The sequence below is a fragment of the Sinocyclocheilus grahami genome, unplaced genomic scaffold (genome assembly GCF_001515645.1).
Source record: "Sinocyclocheilus grahami isolate Dianchi unplaced genomic scaffold, SAMN03320097.WGS_v1.1 scaffold408.1, whole genome shotgun sequence".
NCBI classification, from domain to species: Eukaryota; Metazoa; Chordata; class Actinopteri; order Cypriniformes; family Cyprinidae; genus Sinocyclocheilus; species Sinocyclocheilus grahami.
In genome coordinates this window covers 878040-892326 of record NW_015505587.1, presented here as the reverse complement: position 1 = coordinate 892326, position 14287 = coordinate 878040, and the positions used below count along the sequence as shown (strand labels likewise).

General features: G+C 36.8%; 1 protein-coding gene across 1 annotated transcript in view; it reads left to right on the top strand.

Annotated features, from left to right (window-relative positions):
• LOC107550837 (serine/threonine-protein phosphatase 6 regulatory ankyrin repeat subunit A-like) overlaps nucleotides 1-14287 on the top strand; it is a 35764-nt gene that overhangs the window by 8135 nt on the left and 13342 nt on the right. Inside the window, exons 2-12 of the mRNA XM_016232236.1 lie at nucleotides 2148-2231; nucleotides 2328-2406; nucleotides 2535-2605; nucleotides 5403-5603; nucleotides 7308-7395; nucleotides 7516-7658; nucleotides 11413-11625; nucleotides 11723-11801; nucleotides 11894-12008; nucleotides 12215-12297; nucleotides 12425-12488. Coding sequence (XP_016087722.1) covers nucleotides 2148-2231; nucleotides 2328-2406; nucleotides 2535-2605; nucleotides 5403-5603; nucleotides 7308-7395; nucleotides 7516-7658; nucleotides 11413-11625; nucleotides 11723-11801; nucleotides 11894-12008; nucleotides 12215-12297; nucleotides 12425-12488 — 1220 coding nt within the window. The remainder of the gene's footprint in view (nucleotides 1-2147; nucleotides 2232-2327; nucleotides 2407-2534; nucleotides 2606-5402; nucleotides 5604-7307; nucleotides 7396-7515; nucleotides 7659-11412; nucleotides 11626-11722; nucleotides 11802-11893; nucleotides 12009-12214; nucleotides 12298-12424; nucleotides 12489-14287) is intronic.

Sequence of the window (14287 nt, the reverse complement as noted above, 5' to 3'; positions counted from 1 at the left end):
TGAGCATAACGGTTAGCAGATCAATGAATGAGAGGGCAGTGTTACCAGAGTTGCCCATTTACCACACCTTGATACAGCACAGTAGGGCTATTGCAAACAGAAACAATACTGTACTACATCGATGTTTCCTGTCAGCTCGATTTTCGAGTAGACTTTGCTGTTCCAATGAGCATGAATGGTATATGAGTGGAGCACTCTCATGGGCCGTGAGCGACTGAGCGGAGCACACACACGCACATCGAGCGGGATAATACGCAGAGCGTTACACCACGTGAAAGTGAATCCTGAGCGGTGAACTAATTTTCGGCAGCCGGAATTTCAGTGCATCTCTAATTATTGGCGGCATTAGAAATGGATATTATATGATAGCTGCTTTTTTGAACATTTTAGCAATGTTTAAAAATATAAAAAAAGGATTTTTTACATGGCCCCCCGGTTGGGAAACACTGCTCTAAATAATGCCGCAAGACAAGTGGGGCTTGAGGAAGTGACGTCGCCTGCGTCTGCGTAGTGCAACCTGATGCAGCCCCTGAAGTGAGACACAGGAAACAGAAATACTAATACTACAAAATAATAATAATAATAATAATAACGCGACTAAACGAGACGAAATAACGTTATAACATTTAGTTTCGTCTCGTTTTGGTCAACAAAAATGAAGAAACATTTTAGCATAGTTTTTATTTTGTAAACCACATTTAGTCTCATTTTTATTCATCAACAATATTGCATTATACATAGGGCTGGACAATAATTCAATATCAATATGTATCGCAATATAATTTTTTTCAATAACGGTGATATGATTTGTAAACACATTTCCAATATTTCGATATTACCAGTTTCCCATATATTGAGTTATTTGTGGCGTTTGACTTCGTTGAATAAACATGAGCACTGCACGTTTCAAAATCATAACACAGCGCGGGTGTTTTATATGAATGTATCTCTGAAGGGAACCGACTGTCTTCAGAAAAGTTTCGATGGCATTTTCATTTGATCTGATAAAGAAGCGTTCATGAGCGGAGCTGCTGTGATTACAGCCATTACTGGAGAAACCGCTAGTTTTATCACTCTAAAAGCGCCTCCTGCTGGCAGAGAATGAGTTTTCATTTTAAATAAGCCCGTCTCCAGCAACATTTCCAGTTTTTGTTGTTGTTCAATTTTTTTTTGTTTTCTGCAGCGACTCGGAGCACTTTTCATACCCTTTTTTCTGGCTGAAGCACATTTGTTTCAACCTATAAGAATAATCAGCCTACACTACCAGTCAAAAGTTTTTGAACAGTAAGATTTTTAATGTTGTTTTTTTTTTTTTTTTAAGAATTCTCTTCTGCTCACCAAGCCTGCATTTATTTGATCCAAAGTACAGCAAAAACAGTAAAATGTTGAAATATTTTTACTATTTAAAATTGCTTTCTATTTGAATAGATTTTAAAATATAATTTATTCTTGTGATCAAACATAGGTAAATTTTCAGCATCATTACTCCAGTCTTCAGTGTCACATGATCCTTCAGAAATCATTCTAATATGCTGATTTGCTGATTATCAATATTTAAAACAGTTGAGTTAATTGATGTATTGTATTGATGATAAAGGCATTTATAATGTTACAAAAGATTTCTATTTCAGATAAATAGTGTTCATATCGATATCGGAATTATATCGTATCGACCGAAATTAAGAAATATATCGTGATATAAATTTTGGCCATAACTTCCAGCCCTAATTATACATTTAATTATAGTCATCGTCACATGACCAGCATTTACGCTGCGTCTCGTCTCGTTTTAGTCACGCGATAAAGGTTCGTTGACGACGATATTTAGTCATAATTTTCATTGACGAAAGCAACACTAGCGAGAAGGCACAGGTTTTATTTCGAATTACTCTGGCCGTTGAGGATGCACTTACAATAGCAATACATAGGCAGTCTCATGACAACACTACCTCAAGGTGTTGCTTCGGTTTGCTGTCGGAAGTCTTCAGGAAAGAGATTCAACCATGTTTTACCCAGTTATGGCAAACATGATATCAGACTGCATTTAAGTTCACCTCTCAGGACACTGATAAAATGTCACAATTCAGATTTGGCCATGTTTCTCATTGTCAATTTTGTGATTTGATGTGTGTGTCTCTTTCTTTCAGCCTGCCCTGCTAAAAGCTATTTTCAATGTTGATCCAGATGAAGTGCGCTCTCTCATTTTCCAGAAAGAGGATGTGAATGTACAAGTAAGATAAAAAATTTCATGGCTGAATTTTTAATTGATCCACCTTATATTTTGAATTGGTTCTGTTAATAATAAATTAACTCTTTATTTCTTTCAGGACAATGAAAAAAGGACACCGCTGCATGCAGCTGCTTACCTAGGAGATGCTGAAATTATAGAGCTCTTAATTTTATCGGGTAAATAATCATCATAATGAATCTAATTTTCTAAAGCTTCTCATATCTCCTCCCTTTGATTCCAGGTGTCTTCAGATGTGGCTTTGATGTATTGTTATACTGTTATTCATGTTTTGCTTGTGATGTAGGGGCGAGGGTGAATGCCAAAGACAATAAATGGCTGACTCCTCTGCACCGCGCAGTGGCATCCTGCAGCGAGGTATAACCACAGAGACACACACTTGGATTCTGTAGGTTTTAGGGCTGGGCAATATGACGATATTATCGTATATTGACGATGTCTCGTAAGTATCACAATGTCGATGTCAACAGTCAGGTAACGATTATCGACATTATTGGAAAAAAATAACAAATGATAAACCTAGTAAGTTGTAAAAAATATTTTACATAGCCCCATAGTCACATACAGGTCTTTTTGCATGCAAGAATGTAATAATTTAGTAGGAGGGGTTGGGCATCGAAAAGCTATTCCAATTTCGGAAATCAGATCAGATGCATAAGGTCAGGAATCAAATTGTTATAAAATTCTACATTTCGATTCTGCTTCTCGATTTCTGTATGCGCTTTTATTGTGATTTCAAAAGATTCAACTGCAAGAAGACGAAATAGAACTCACTTCTGCACTCGCGCGCTGTTTTCTGTGTTGCGCACACACACAAAACGCACGCACAAAAGCCGCCTCTTATATACACGACCATTGGACTGAGCTCTCTGTCGCATTCGTACATATTCGAATGGACAAATACACACAGAATTATCAAAATATCCCATAAATACAATCAGTTATGTCTTAAGTGAATGTAAAGAGCTGAGAAAGAAAACAAGGGTGTATTGGATCCGTGCATTGACAGCAGCCGCTGCCGCCAGTCATTAATGTTAATTTAAAGAATGAAAGAAAAGAAAATCCCTCACTGATCTTGACTGAAACACTTTTGTAACCTCAGTTTATATTTTATTTGCCTGTTGTTCGGCGCTGACTACTGTAATGGCAACATGCGTTCCAATATAATTTATCCTTATTTAGGGTATAGGCCTATTCTATTTTGATCTGCAGTTTAATAAAAGTTAAACAGAAAAAATACAAAAAGTAGCACTGCATGTGTTTCTGAATATTTATTTAAACAGACTGCATAATGATGAAAAACCACAAACATGACAGGTATAATTAAAATACGCACTATCAGCGCACATTTCAGTGCAATAGTTTTACAGATTTTTTATACCGCGTATACAATATAATTGTTTAATTAAGCTGATATATAGCTCTATAATTTCTTAATTCATTTGCAACAAAACTTTAGCAACAAAGCTGAAGACATTATAGTACTTTATCTCAGCTCGCCCCTCAACATGCACGCGTTCGGAGATTCAGCAGCCCAACACTGAATATTATTTTGTGGGTGTTGCATTTTGATTAATAAAATAAAAATTACAATACAAAAATGAAATTTTAATTACCCTGCTTCTAAATAAAGCAGTTATTTTTATTTTGTTAAAAATGGGCCAAAAAAGACCTTCTAACTAGTAGGCTACCAGAAAGAAAGAAAAAAAAACTAAAGTTTTTGCTCACAATTCATGTATAATCCCTGCATGATTTTAGTTATACATGATAAATATCAAATGCGTTATAGCTTGACTACAAGTTTAAAAACAACGCTGCAATTGTTATAATTAAGGAAATTAAACTTACCATCATGAAATGTCTATACAGGCAATAATGCCAAAAAGAAAGAGAAACATCGGAAAATAGGCATATTTTATTCAAGACAATATGACATCAACATGCATTTATCATTCTTACAATCACTGCCAGAATGTCCAACTTCACCATGATGAACTTCAAATTGAGTTCTATTATTTTTCCTCAACAGTTCTCCTCACAAAACGAAATTCATTTCAAACACAAATTTGATAAGAACAGAGTGGAAATTATTAGCAACACCAAAATAACAGCAAAGCTAATGTTTTCTGTTAGTTTAAGCCCAAACTAAGAAAAGTAAAACCAAACTTTGTGGCAATAATTAAGCCCAAACTGAACATGGTGTGTGTTTATGGTGCATGTCGGCAATGTTGTGGCGGGGCGTGGTGGAGGTGGGGCTTACGTAGATGATATTATCGGATATCGCAAAATTTTTTAAAGGCGATTATCGGTAAGATATTTTTGACATATCGCCCAGCCCTAGTAGGTTTTGCCTAAACTCTGCTTCCTGAAGAACCGAATTGTCACAGTACCATAATTTCAGTAGTGAATACCAAAATTGTGACAGATTCCGACATCATGGCAAAAATTAATATGCTTTTGAATTATTTTATTGAAAAAAATTAAATATTCATATAAACATTTTAAAGTGAACTACAGTGTAGTCTACAAGTGTTTAAGTTAAGTAAGCGTTCCATAAATTAATAAGACATTGCATCTAGCAATTATCAAAGTAAACCTTAATAAAATAAGTGAAAAATTTAAAATAAATGAACCTATACATAAAAACAATAAAGCAAATATATAAGCAATGTAAAAGCTCCTGTTAGGTTTGTTGGGTTTCTGTGGGTTTAAAAAAGGTCTTAATTTGCCCTTCCACAATTTAAGGCCTTAAAAAGTTCCGTGTTGCATGCATTGCAAAATTTTTTTTGTTTAATTTAAGCATCCTTAAATTAAGATACATTTATTTGAAATGTAAAATTAAGTGAGGTTATGCTTAAAACAAGAGAAAATATGTCAAATATTTTTGCAGTGTGAATAGAAGGTACAGTAAAAGTTATTTCCATATTCTAGTGGTTGGGAGCAGAGCTATTCAAGCCTTAGGTTATTTTATTTTTAAAGGTAGGCTAATTAAAAAGTAATGGAGATTGGTTGGAGGTTGTTGCTAATGCAACTCATTGTGTGCTCCTTAGGCATTTACATTGTGAAAGTATACAGCCAAAAATTAAGGTAACTAAATGAAAAGTAATGCTTCATATAATTGATCGTTCTTTTCATGTGACCTTGTGTCTTGCAGGAGGCGGTGCAGGTTTTGTTGAAGCACTCTGCTGATGTGAATGCTCGCGATAAGAACTGGCAGACTCCTCTACATGTGGCCGCTGCTAACAAGGCGGTCCGCTGCGCTGAGGCATTGGTGCCGCTGCTTAGCAATGTTAATGTATCAGATCGGGCTGGACGCACAGCTCTGCACCACGCTGCCTTTAGTGGCCACCTGGAGGTCAGTTAACAGCCATTCGCATGTGTGTGGGTTTGTTGAAATTATGTTCAGAATTCATAAAGTACTCTGAGGTACAATTGATATATGAATATTTAACGTTATTTAAATTCAGGGTTTTTTTTACACACTGCAAATGTATTGTTTTATTAATGTCCTCCATGTGTATTGTTTAAATGATATAAATGCGTATTTGCTGAATGCTGATGGCAAACGAGAAAGTATTATAATGTTTCCCTTTCTACCAATAATATAAAAGCAATCATTATGATACTTTGTTTAACCGGTCTATCTGATTATTCTATCCATATTAGACAGAATTGTTAACGACAACAGCAAACAAGAGGGAGAATGTAAGCGCTGTGTGCTCAGGCGCTGCCGTTCTCATTGCCGTCAAAATAAAAGTCCGTCGTGCCTTCAAAATAAAACTCCCCGCCTCAAACGCATCGGCCAAACAGGAAAACTTATCGGCCGATGCCGGTATTTGAGAACAAATACCAAATATCGGCCGATATATCGGTTGACCACTAATTGCATCCAGTAATTATCAAAGTAACAGTAAAAGAAAAAAAAAATGCAAGCAAAAGAGTAAATAAAAACAATAAAGCAAATATATAAGTAAAAGCTTCTGTTAGGTTTACAGGGTTTTTGTGAGTCTTAAAATTTCTTAATTTGCCCTTCCATAAATCAAGGCCTTAAAAAGTTGCATGTTGCATGCACTGCAAAAAATGCATATATTTTCCAATACAAACATTTAAACATTCTTAAATTAAGATACATTTACTTAAAATGTAAAATCTTGGAAAAACTGAACAAAATTAAGTGAGTTTATGCTTAAAACAAGAGAAAATGTGTCAAATATTTTTTGCAGTGTAAATGGAAGGTACAGTAAAAGTTATTTCCATATTCTAGTGGTTGGGAGCAGAGCAATTCAAGCTATTTTATTTTGTAAAATGAATGATAAAGTAATGGAGATTGGTTGGATGTTGTATTTTTCAATCTTTACAACTCGTGTGCTCCCTAGACATTTAAATTAAGAGAATATATTGACGTGTTGTGTTCTCTTTAATTAATTCCTTAATTTCTTTTTTACTTGGTCTTTAAAAGGTCTTAAATTTACCTTCATTAAACCTGCAAAAACCCTGTATCTGAATCTTCAGGCACTAATATTTTTGACTTGAGCTCATATGTGTAAATTAACAAATTGTGACTTGCTTGAAGTTCTGAAAGTATGCAACCACAAATTAAGGGAACAAAATAAAAAGTAATGCTTCAGATAATTGATCCGTCTCTTCCTGTGACCTTGTGTGCTGCAGGAGGCGGTGCAGGTTTTGTTGAAGCACTCTGCTGATGTGAATGCTCGCGATAAGAACTGGCAGACTCCTCTACATGTGGCCGCTGCTAACAAGGCGGTCCGCTGCGCTGAGGCATTGGTGCCGCTGCTTAGCAATGTTAATGTATCAGATCGGGCTGGACGCACAGCTCTGCACCACGCTGCCTTTAGTGGCCACCTGGAGGTCAGTTAACAGCCATTCGCATGTGTGTGGGTTTGTTGAAATTATGTTCAGAATTCATAAAGTACTCTGAGGTACAATTGATATATGAATATTTAACGTTATTTAAATTCAGGGGGTTTTTTTACACTGCAAATGTATTGTTTTATTAATGTCCTCCATGTGTAAAGTATGCATGGTTTTATGTTGTCAGATGGTGCGGTTACTGCTATCCAGGGGAGCAAATATAAATGCGTTTGATAAGAAGGACAGAAGGGCGATCCACTGGGCAGCATACATGGGTGAGACAGAGCGATTATTTGTTTTCCAGCCTCTTGCACAACCATATGTGGGATCTGTAAATGCAAAACCCTTTCAAATCCTCAAGCCTTCTTTTTTTTTTTTTTCTCTCTTTATCTCAGGTCACATGGAGGTGGTGAAACTGCTGGTATCTCATGGTGCTGAGGTGACGTGTAAGGATAAGAAAGCTTACACTCCCCTCCATGCTGCAGCGTCCAGCGGGATGATCAGTGTAGTGAAGTATCTGCTGGACCTAGGAGTGGATGTGAGTGTTCACATTGTCATACTTTCTTAACATGCATGTCTACTGGGCGATATTGAGTATGTATGTACATTATAGATTTTGCAGAATTGTGAATATCATGATAGCCATTAAGTTTTATAAAAATAAAAAAAATGTGTCTAGGGTTGGGTATCGTTTGAATTTGATCAATTCCGATTCAGATTCTGCATATCGATTCTGATTATTATCAATTCCCAGTTTCTATTCCAATGTGGTAAAAAAAAAAAAAATGAAGTCAAACATATTTACTCTGTCTCTTTTTGCACATTTAGTTGCAGTTGAATACCATGAACAAAAATCAGCAGGCTACATAAAAACTGGACTCATTTAAGAGCAGTTTGGTGCAAAATTGAGCTGCACGATTCTGGATAAATTGGGGATTTTTTATTTTAATGGAGGTTATGGTTCTCTCATGCTTCTGATTAAAAAAAAGAAGAAAAGATGCGCACATTAGAATCAATAGGCAGAATTCGATTCCTGACCTTAAGTATCCGATTTATGAATTGGAATAGATTTTCGATTCCCAACCCTACATGACACTAATGTTATGATTCCTCCTTGACTTACAGCTCGTGAATAATAGAGAGTTTTAATTAGTGATTGACCGATATAGATTTTTTTTTGATAATTAGACTATATTTTGCTGAGTGTGTTATTGTGCTGGTACCTTAAGGACTGCCGAAGACAGCTGACTCCTAATGTTTTTAATATTCTTCATATTCTGTGTGGTGGTAAGTTCATACTGATAGAAATTAATCTTTTCCAATAAGTTTAAACTGATTTTTGCATTTTATGGGCATTTTTACCTTTATAAAGCCATTTTTTCTAAAAGTGTCCATTATCTTTTGAGTCAAATTATTTACATTACACAGGGAATTAGAATAATAAGACATTTGGGCTGTTACCAGGCAAATTAAATGAACACAGAAGCTGCATCTGAAGTGGCATTTAGATGTATTTACAAACATGTATTTTGTTTAATGCAAGACATGAATGCATTTAACCTGCAATTACAAATGCATAAATAATGTTTTGATATATTAAACATAAAACGTTGAATACTGATATTTGAAATGATTTAAAACATGAAAAAAATCAACAAAAAAAAAGAAAAGAAAAAGATAAAGCCAAAATTTGAAATTAAAACCACCAGTAGGTGGCAGCAAGTCACTGTTAATAAGTGAGTCATTGCGATTGAACCGAATCATTTAAACGGTTGATTCATTCAAGAATGAAACACCGTCATGTTGCTCAGAGACACAAAACAGCACTGTGGCTGTGTTCGGAATGATTTTTGTTGGCGAAATAGAGCAAAAACAAGCAATATGGTGTCTAAAACGTAAGTCTCTTAATTAACTTATTGTTTATTGAATTCAATGTCACATTTGTAATCATGGTAATTTTTGGAGAAAAACTGCACTTTTCGTGTAAAATTGAATAACTATATGAAGTGGTATAAATACATACATTTTCTGCCATGTCTTGAATTTGTGATCGTTCTAAATGCATTTTAATAGACTGAATCATGCAGTGAAAGAAATCACACTAAATGCGCACACGCACTAGTCTAGACTTCACGTAATGTATGCGTGCGCTCTGTAGGGATGTTTTGAATGGTTTTTGCAAAATACTCGATAATGTCAAATCGCACATCGTTAAAACAACAATTACGATATTATCGGAGACAATATATATCGCACACCCCTACAATGCTGATATATATCACACTATTAATTTAAAATAGCAGAAAACATGGTGCCATGAAATATGTTTATTAAAGTTGACAGTCTTAGTGTAAAAGTTTTTCACATTAAACTGAATCAATATGAAAAAATTAGAACTTGACAAAAGCTTAATCCCTGACATTCTCAGTGCTATCAAAATAAAGGTCCTAATGCTTTCAGAATAAAATCATCTGACACATCAGCCACACAGGAAAAAAAACACATTGGCTGATGCCAATAATTAAAAACAAATTGCAGTTTGCTTTACTTTTGTCTATTACAGCATTGTATTAAAAGGTAAAGTTTTTGTGTGTATTTTCTGTATTTAATTTAATGGCAACAGTGTTGCAAAGATGCTTCAGTTATGTGCCTGTTCATATTAATTAGAGCAAGTGTCAAAATGATGATAACCATTTTGGCAGTGAGCAAGGTTTTCAGTTTGGCAAATGAACAAAATGGCAGTCAGTTTGATTGACAAGAACATAATAGAATGCTTCACTCACTATGTGGTTTGCTTTCAAACAGGCATTTGTACTTGTATTTGTGGGTGGTTTGGTCCAAGTATGGTTCAGACGGCATCATGCTAACTTTTTCATCTAGAGATCCACTTCAAAAGAACAAAAAAAAGTAGACTGCGGTGCTTATGAAGAACATGTATAACTAATTGGGCTGCACCACAATGCTTAAATTGGTTGCACACCTCTGTTCAGTCTCGTTCAGTCACACATACTATCACACTGGTTTGAAATTAAACTGCAGTGTGAATGACTGAACATTTGAACTGTGGACTTGCTTACAGATGAATGAGCCAAACACATATGGGAACACGCCGCTGCATGTGGCATGCTACAATGGATTGAATTCAATGTCACATTTGTAATCATGGTAATTTTTGGAGAAAAACTGCACTTTTCGTGTAAAATTGAATAACTATATGAAGTGGTATAAATACATACATTTTCTGCCATGTCTTGAATTTGTGATCGTTCTAAATGCATTTTAATAGACTGAATCATGCAGTGAAAGAAATCACACTAAATGCGCACACGCACTAGTCTAGACTTCACGTAATGTATGCGTGCGCTCTGTAGGGATGTTTTGAATGGTTTTTGCAAAATACTCGATAATGTCAAATCGCACATCGTTAAAACAACAATTACGATATTATCGGAGACAATATATATCGCACACCCCTACAATGCTGATATATATCACACTATTAATTTAAAATAGCAGAAAACATGGTGCCATGAAATATGTTTATTAAAGTTGACAGTCTTAGTGTAAAAGTTTTTCACATTAAACTGAATCAATATGAAAAAATTAGAACTTGACAAAAGCTTAATCCCTGACATTCTCAGTGCTATCAAAATAAAGGTCCTAATGCTTTCAGAATAAAATCATCTGACACATCAGCCACACAGGAAAAAAAACACATTGGCTGATGCCAATAATTAAAAACAAATTGCAGTTTGCTTTACTTTTGTCTATTACAGCATTGTATTAAAAGGTAAAGTTTTTGTGTGTATTTTCTGTATTTAATTTAATGGCAACAATGTTGCAAAGATGCTTCAGTTATGTGCCTGTTCATATTAATTAGAGCAAGTGTCAAAATGATGATAACCATTTTGGCAGTGAGCAAGGTTTTCAGTTTGGCAAATGAACAAAATGGCAGTCAGTTTGATTGACAAGAACATAATAGAATGCTTCACTCACTATGTGGTTTGCTTTCAAACAGGCATTTGTACTTGTATTTGTGGGTGGTTTGGTCCAAGTATGGTTCAGACGGCATCATGCTAACTTTTTCATCTAGAGATCCACTTCAAAAGAACAAAAAAAAGTAGACTGCGGTGCTTATGAAGAACATGTATAACTAATTGGGCTGCACCACAATGCTTAAATTGGTTGCACACCTCTGTTCAGTCTCGTTCAGTCACACATACTATCACACTGGTTTGAAATTAAACTGCAGTGTGAATGACTGAACATTTGAACTGTGGACTTGCTTACAGATGAATGAGCCAAACACATATGGGAACACGCCGCTGCATGTGGCATGCTACAATGGTCAGGATGTGGTGGTGAACGAGCTGATCGAGTGTGGCGCGAATGTCAACCAGGTTAACGAGAAGGGCTTCGCACCCCTGCACTTCACCGCTGCCTCACGGCATGGAGCACTCTGCCTTGAGCTGCTTGTGGGAAATGGAGCTGATGTCAATATCAAGGTGGGTCCATTATGGCTGTACATGTATGACAAAAATCTCCACTGAATCCCATTAAAACTTTTAATTGGTTATTTATAATTGCTTGCTTTTTATGCAGAGTAAGGATGGTAAGACCCCTCTACATATGACTGCAATCCATGGGAGGTTCTCAAGATCTCAGGCAATTATTCAAAATGGTGAGTCTTCAGTTTTGACATTTTCTATTACTGATGTGCAAACCCGCAGTATCTGACAGTGTCTCGTGTTGTTTTGTTTCGTGTATGTGTAGGTGCTGAGATAGACTGTGAAGATAAGAACGGGAATACTCCTCTGCACATCGCAGCTCGATACGGACACGAGCTTCTCATCAACACACTGATCACCAATGGAGCTGATACAGCAAAGTAAAAATTCTCATTCCCATGTGCTTGTAAATTATTGAATATAACAGCTTTGTTTCATTGATGCATTAACCGTGGAAATTTAGATGTAGGCAGAAATTCATTATTCATACCTCTTTGAAAACCCAAGAATGTTGTAACTTATCCCACATTCATACACAGCGAGATGCTCCTTTCTGTCTGGCTGTAACATTGGATCTTTCTTTTAGGAGGGGAGTTCATGGCATGTTTCCACTGCATTTGGCTGCTCTCAGTGGCTTCTCGGACTGCTGCCGTAAGCTGCTGTCATCTGGTAAGCTGTATCACTGCTCAGATAGTCAGCCAGTGCACTTTTTGTTCATGGATTACATAATTTATTGCTGTGTAATAGTGTTCCCTTTTCCTTATGAAGATAAACTGAGCAAATCTCTGTTTTCCAGGCTTTGATATAGACACCCCTGATGACTTTGGAAGGACCTGTTTACATGCTGCCGCTGCTGGCGGGTAAAGTTATTTTTGATTTTATGGTCAGTGACATGATGACAATATTTATTGGTCCCAATCAAAAAAAAAGAAAATAATTTGTATATGTCTATTCAAGGTGTAAGTTCAATATTAAAATCTAGATCAAATCTTTACTGATGGTTGCAACACAACATCATTAAAGGGGGCATAACACACAGTTTCACCCAATCTCATGTTAATCTTGAGTACCTATAGAGTAGTACTGCATCCTTCTCCAAAAAGGTCTTTAGATTTATCATATTTATAAAAGACACCCCTGATGACTTTGGAAGGACCTGTTTACATGCTGCCGCTGCTGGCGGGTAAAGTTATTTTTGATTTTATGGTCAGTGACATGATGACAATATTTATTGGTCCCAATCAAAAAAAAAAGAAAATAATTTGTATATGTCTATTCAAGGTGTAAGTTCAATATTAAAATCTAGATCAAATCTTTACTGATGGTTGCAACACAACATCATTAAAGGGGGCATAACACACAGTTTCACCCAATCTCATGTTAATCTTGAGTACCTATAGAGTAGTACTGCATCCTTCTCCAAAAAGGTCTTTAGATTTATCATATTTATAAAAGAAAGATACAGCTTTACGATTCTCTCCAGAAAAAGCCGAGCTCCAGGAGGTGTGCCGTGGGCGGAGCTAAAGAGTGATGAGCAGTTGTGCGCCGAATGCCAACAAAACAGACATTTGATGCCATGTCACTTACCGTCTGCAGTTCTGAATCATGACTGGGATCTTTTAGAGCTGGGACTGCTCCATCTGTCAGTATCAAACGATGTGCAAATACAGCGTCGAACTGGGCCTAGTTTATAAAACATTCGTCAACAAACACACTTGTGAAACTCCGTTGCTGCCCCGGAAAAACAAACTGTATCCACTGTTTACATAACGTTGGGTTCTTTAGGAAGCTGAACAAATTTATCTTTCCCTTACAACCAAAAACACACTTCTTTGGATTGGAGACATTCTTCCTGAACAAGTTCCATGCAGCGCTGCCACCGGATGAAGTGCGTTGATGGGTGCGATCTCGCTCTTGCTCTGGTCGATGCTTGCGCGGGCGCATTCTTCCTGGAGAAATTCCCATATAAGGAGTTTCACCCTCATTTAAGTCATTAAAAAAACTCTCCAAAACTTGTACGAACCCGGAAGTACGATTTTTGGCACAGAAATACTCCGTCATATGTCCAAATTGTTTTGTGAAACTTTGTCCATGCTTAGCATGAGAATCCAACTCTTTTTACACTGTTAAAACTGTTGGAACTGTAAAAACTGTTAACTCCAGCAACCTTCGCGATGGCGCCGACGCTAATGGCTGCCTCAGCGGCGTGCTCCGCAGTTGTTTTTATGTTTTTGTTAGTTTGTCCTGTCTTTAGTTATATCCCTGCAATCAGTTTCACCAGAGACAAATTGCTGGACGTTCGGAAGTACACACCACCCGATATTTCACCGGTTTTCGATTATTCTGATGTTTTGCTGGACATTGTAGTCGGGGGAGCTGATCAATTGCTTCAGGACGCGCAGACGGGGGAAGAGAGCCGGCACGCTTGTGAAGCTCAGACAGCGCGGATTCAGAACGCCGTTGCCTAGCATCCACCTGGCGAACCTCCGCTCTCTACCCAACAAAACGGACGAGCTCCTTCTGTTCTCCCGGACAAATAAGGATTTTTCAAACTCTGCTGCTCTGGGTTTCACGGAAACCTGGCTAAAAGACGCCATTCCGGACGGCGCGTTGAGTCTCCCGGGCTTTCAGCTGTTTAGAGCAGATCGCGACGCAGAAT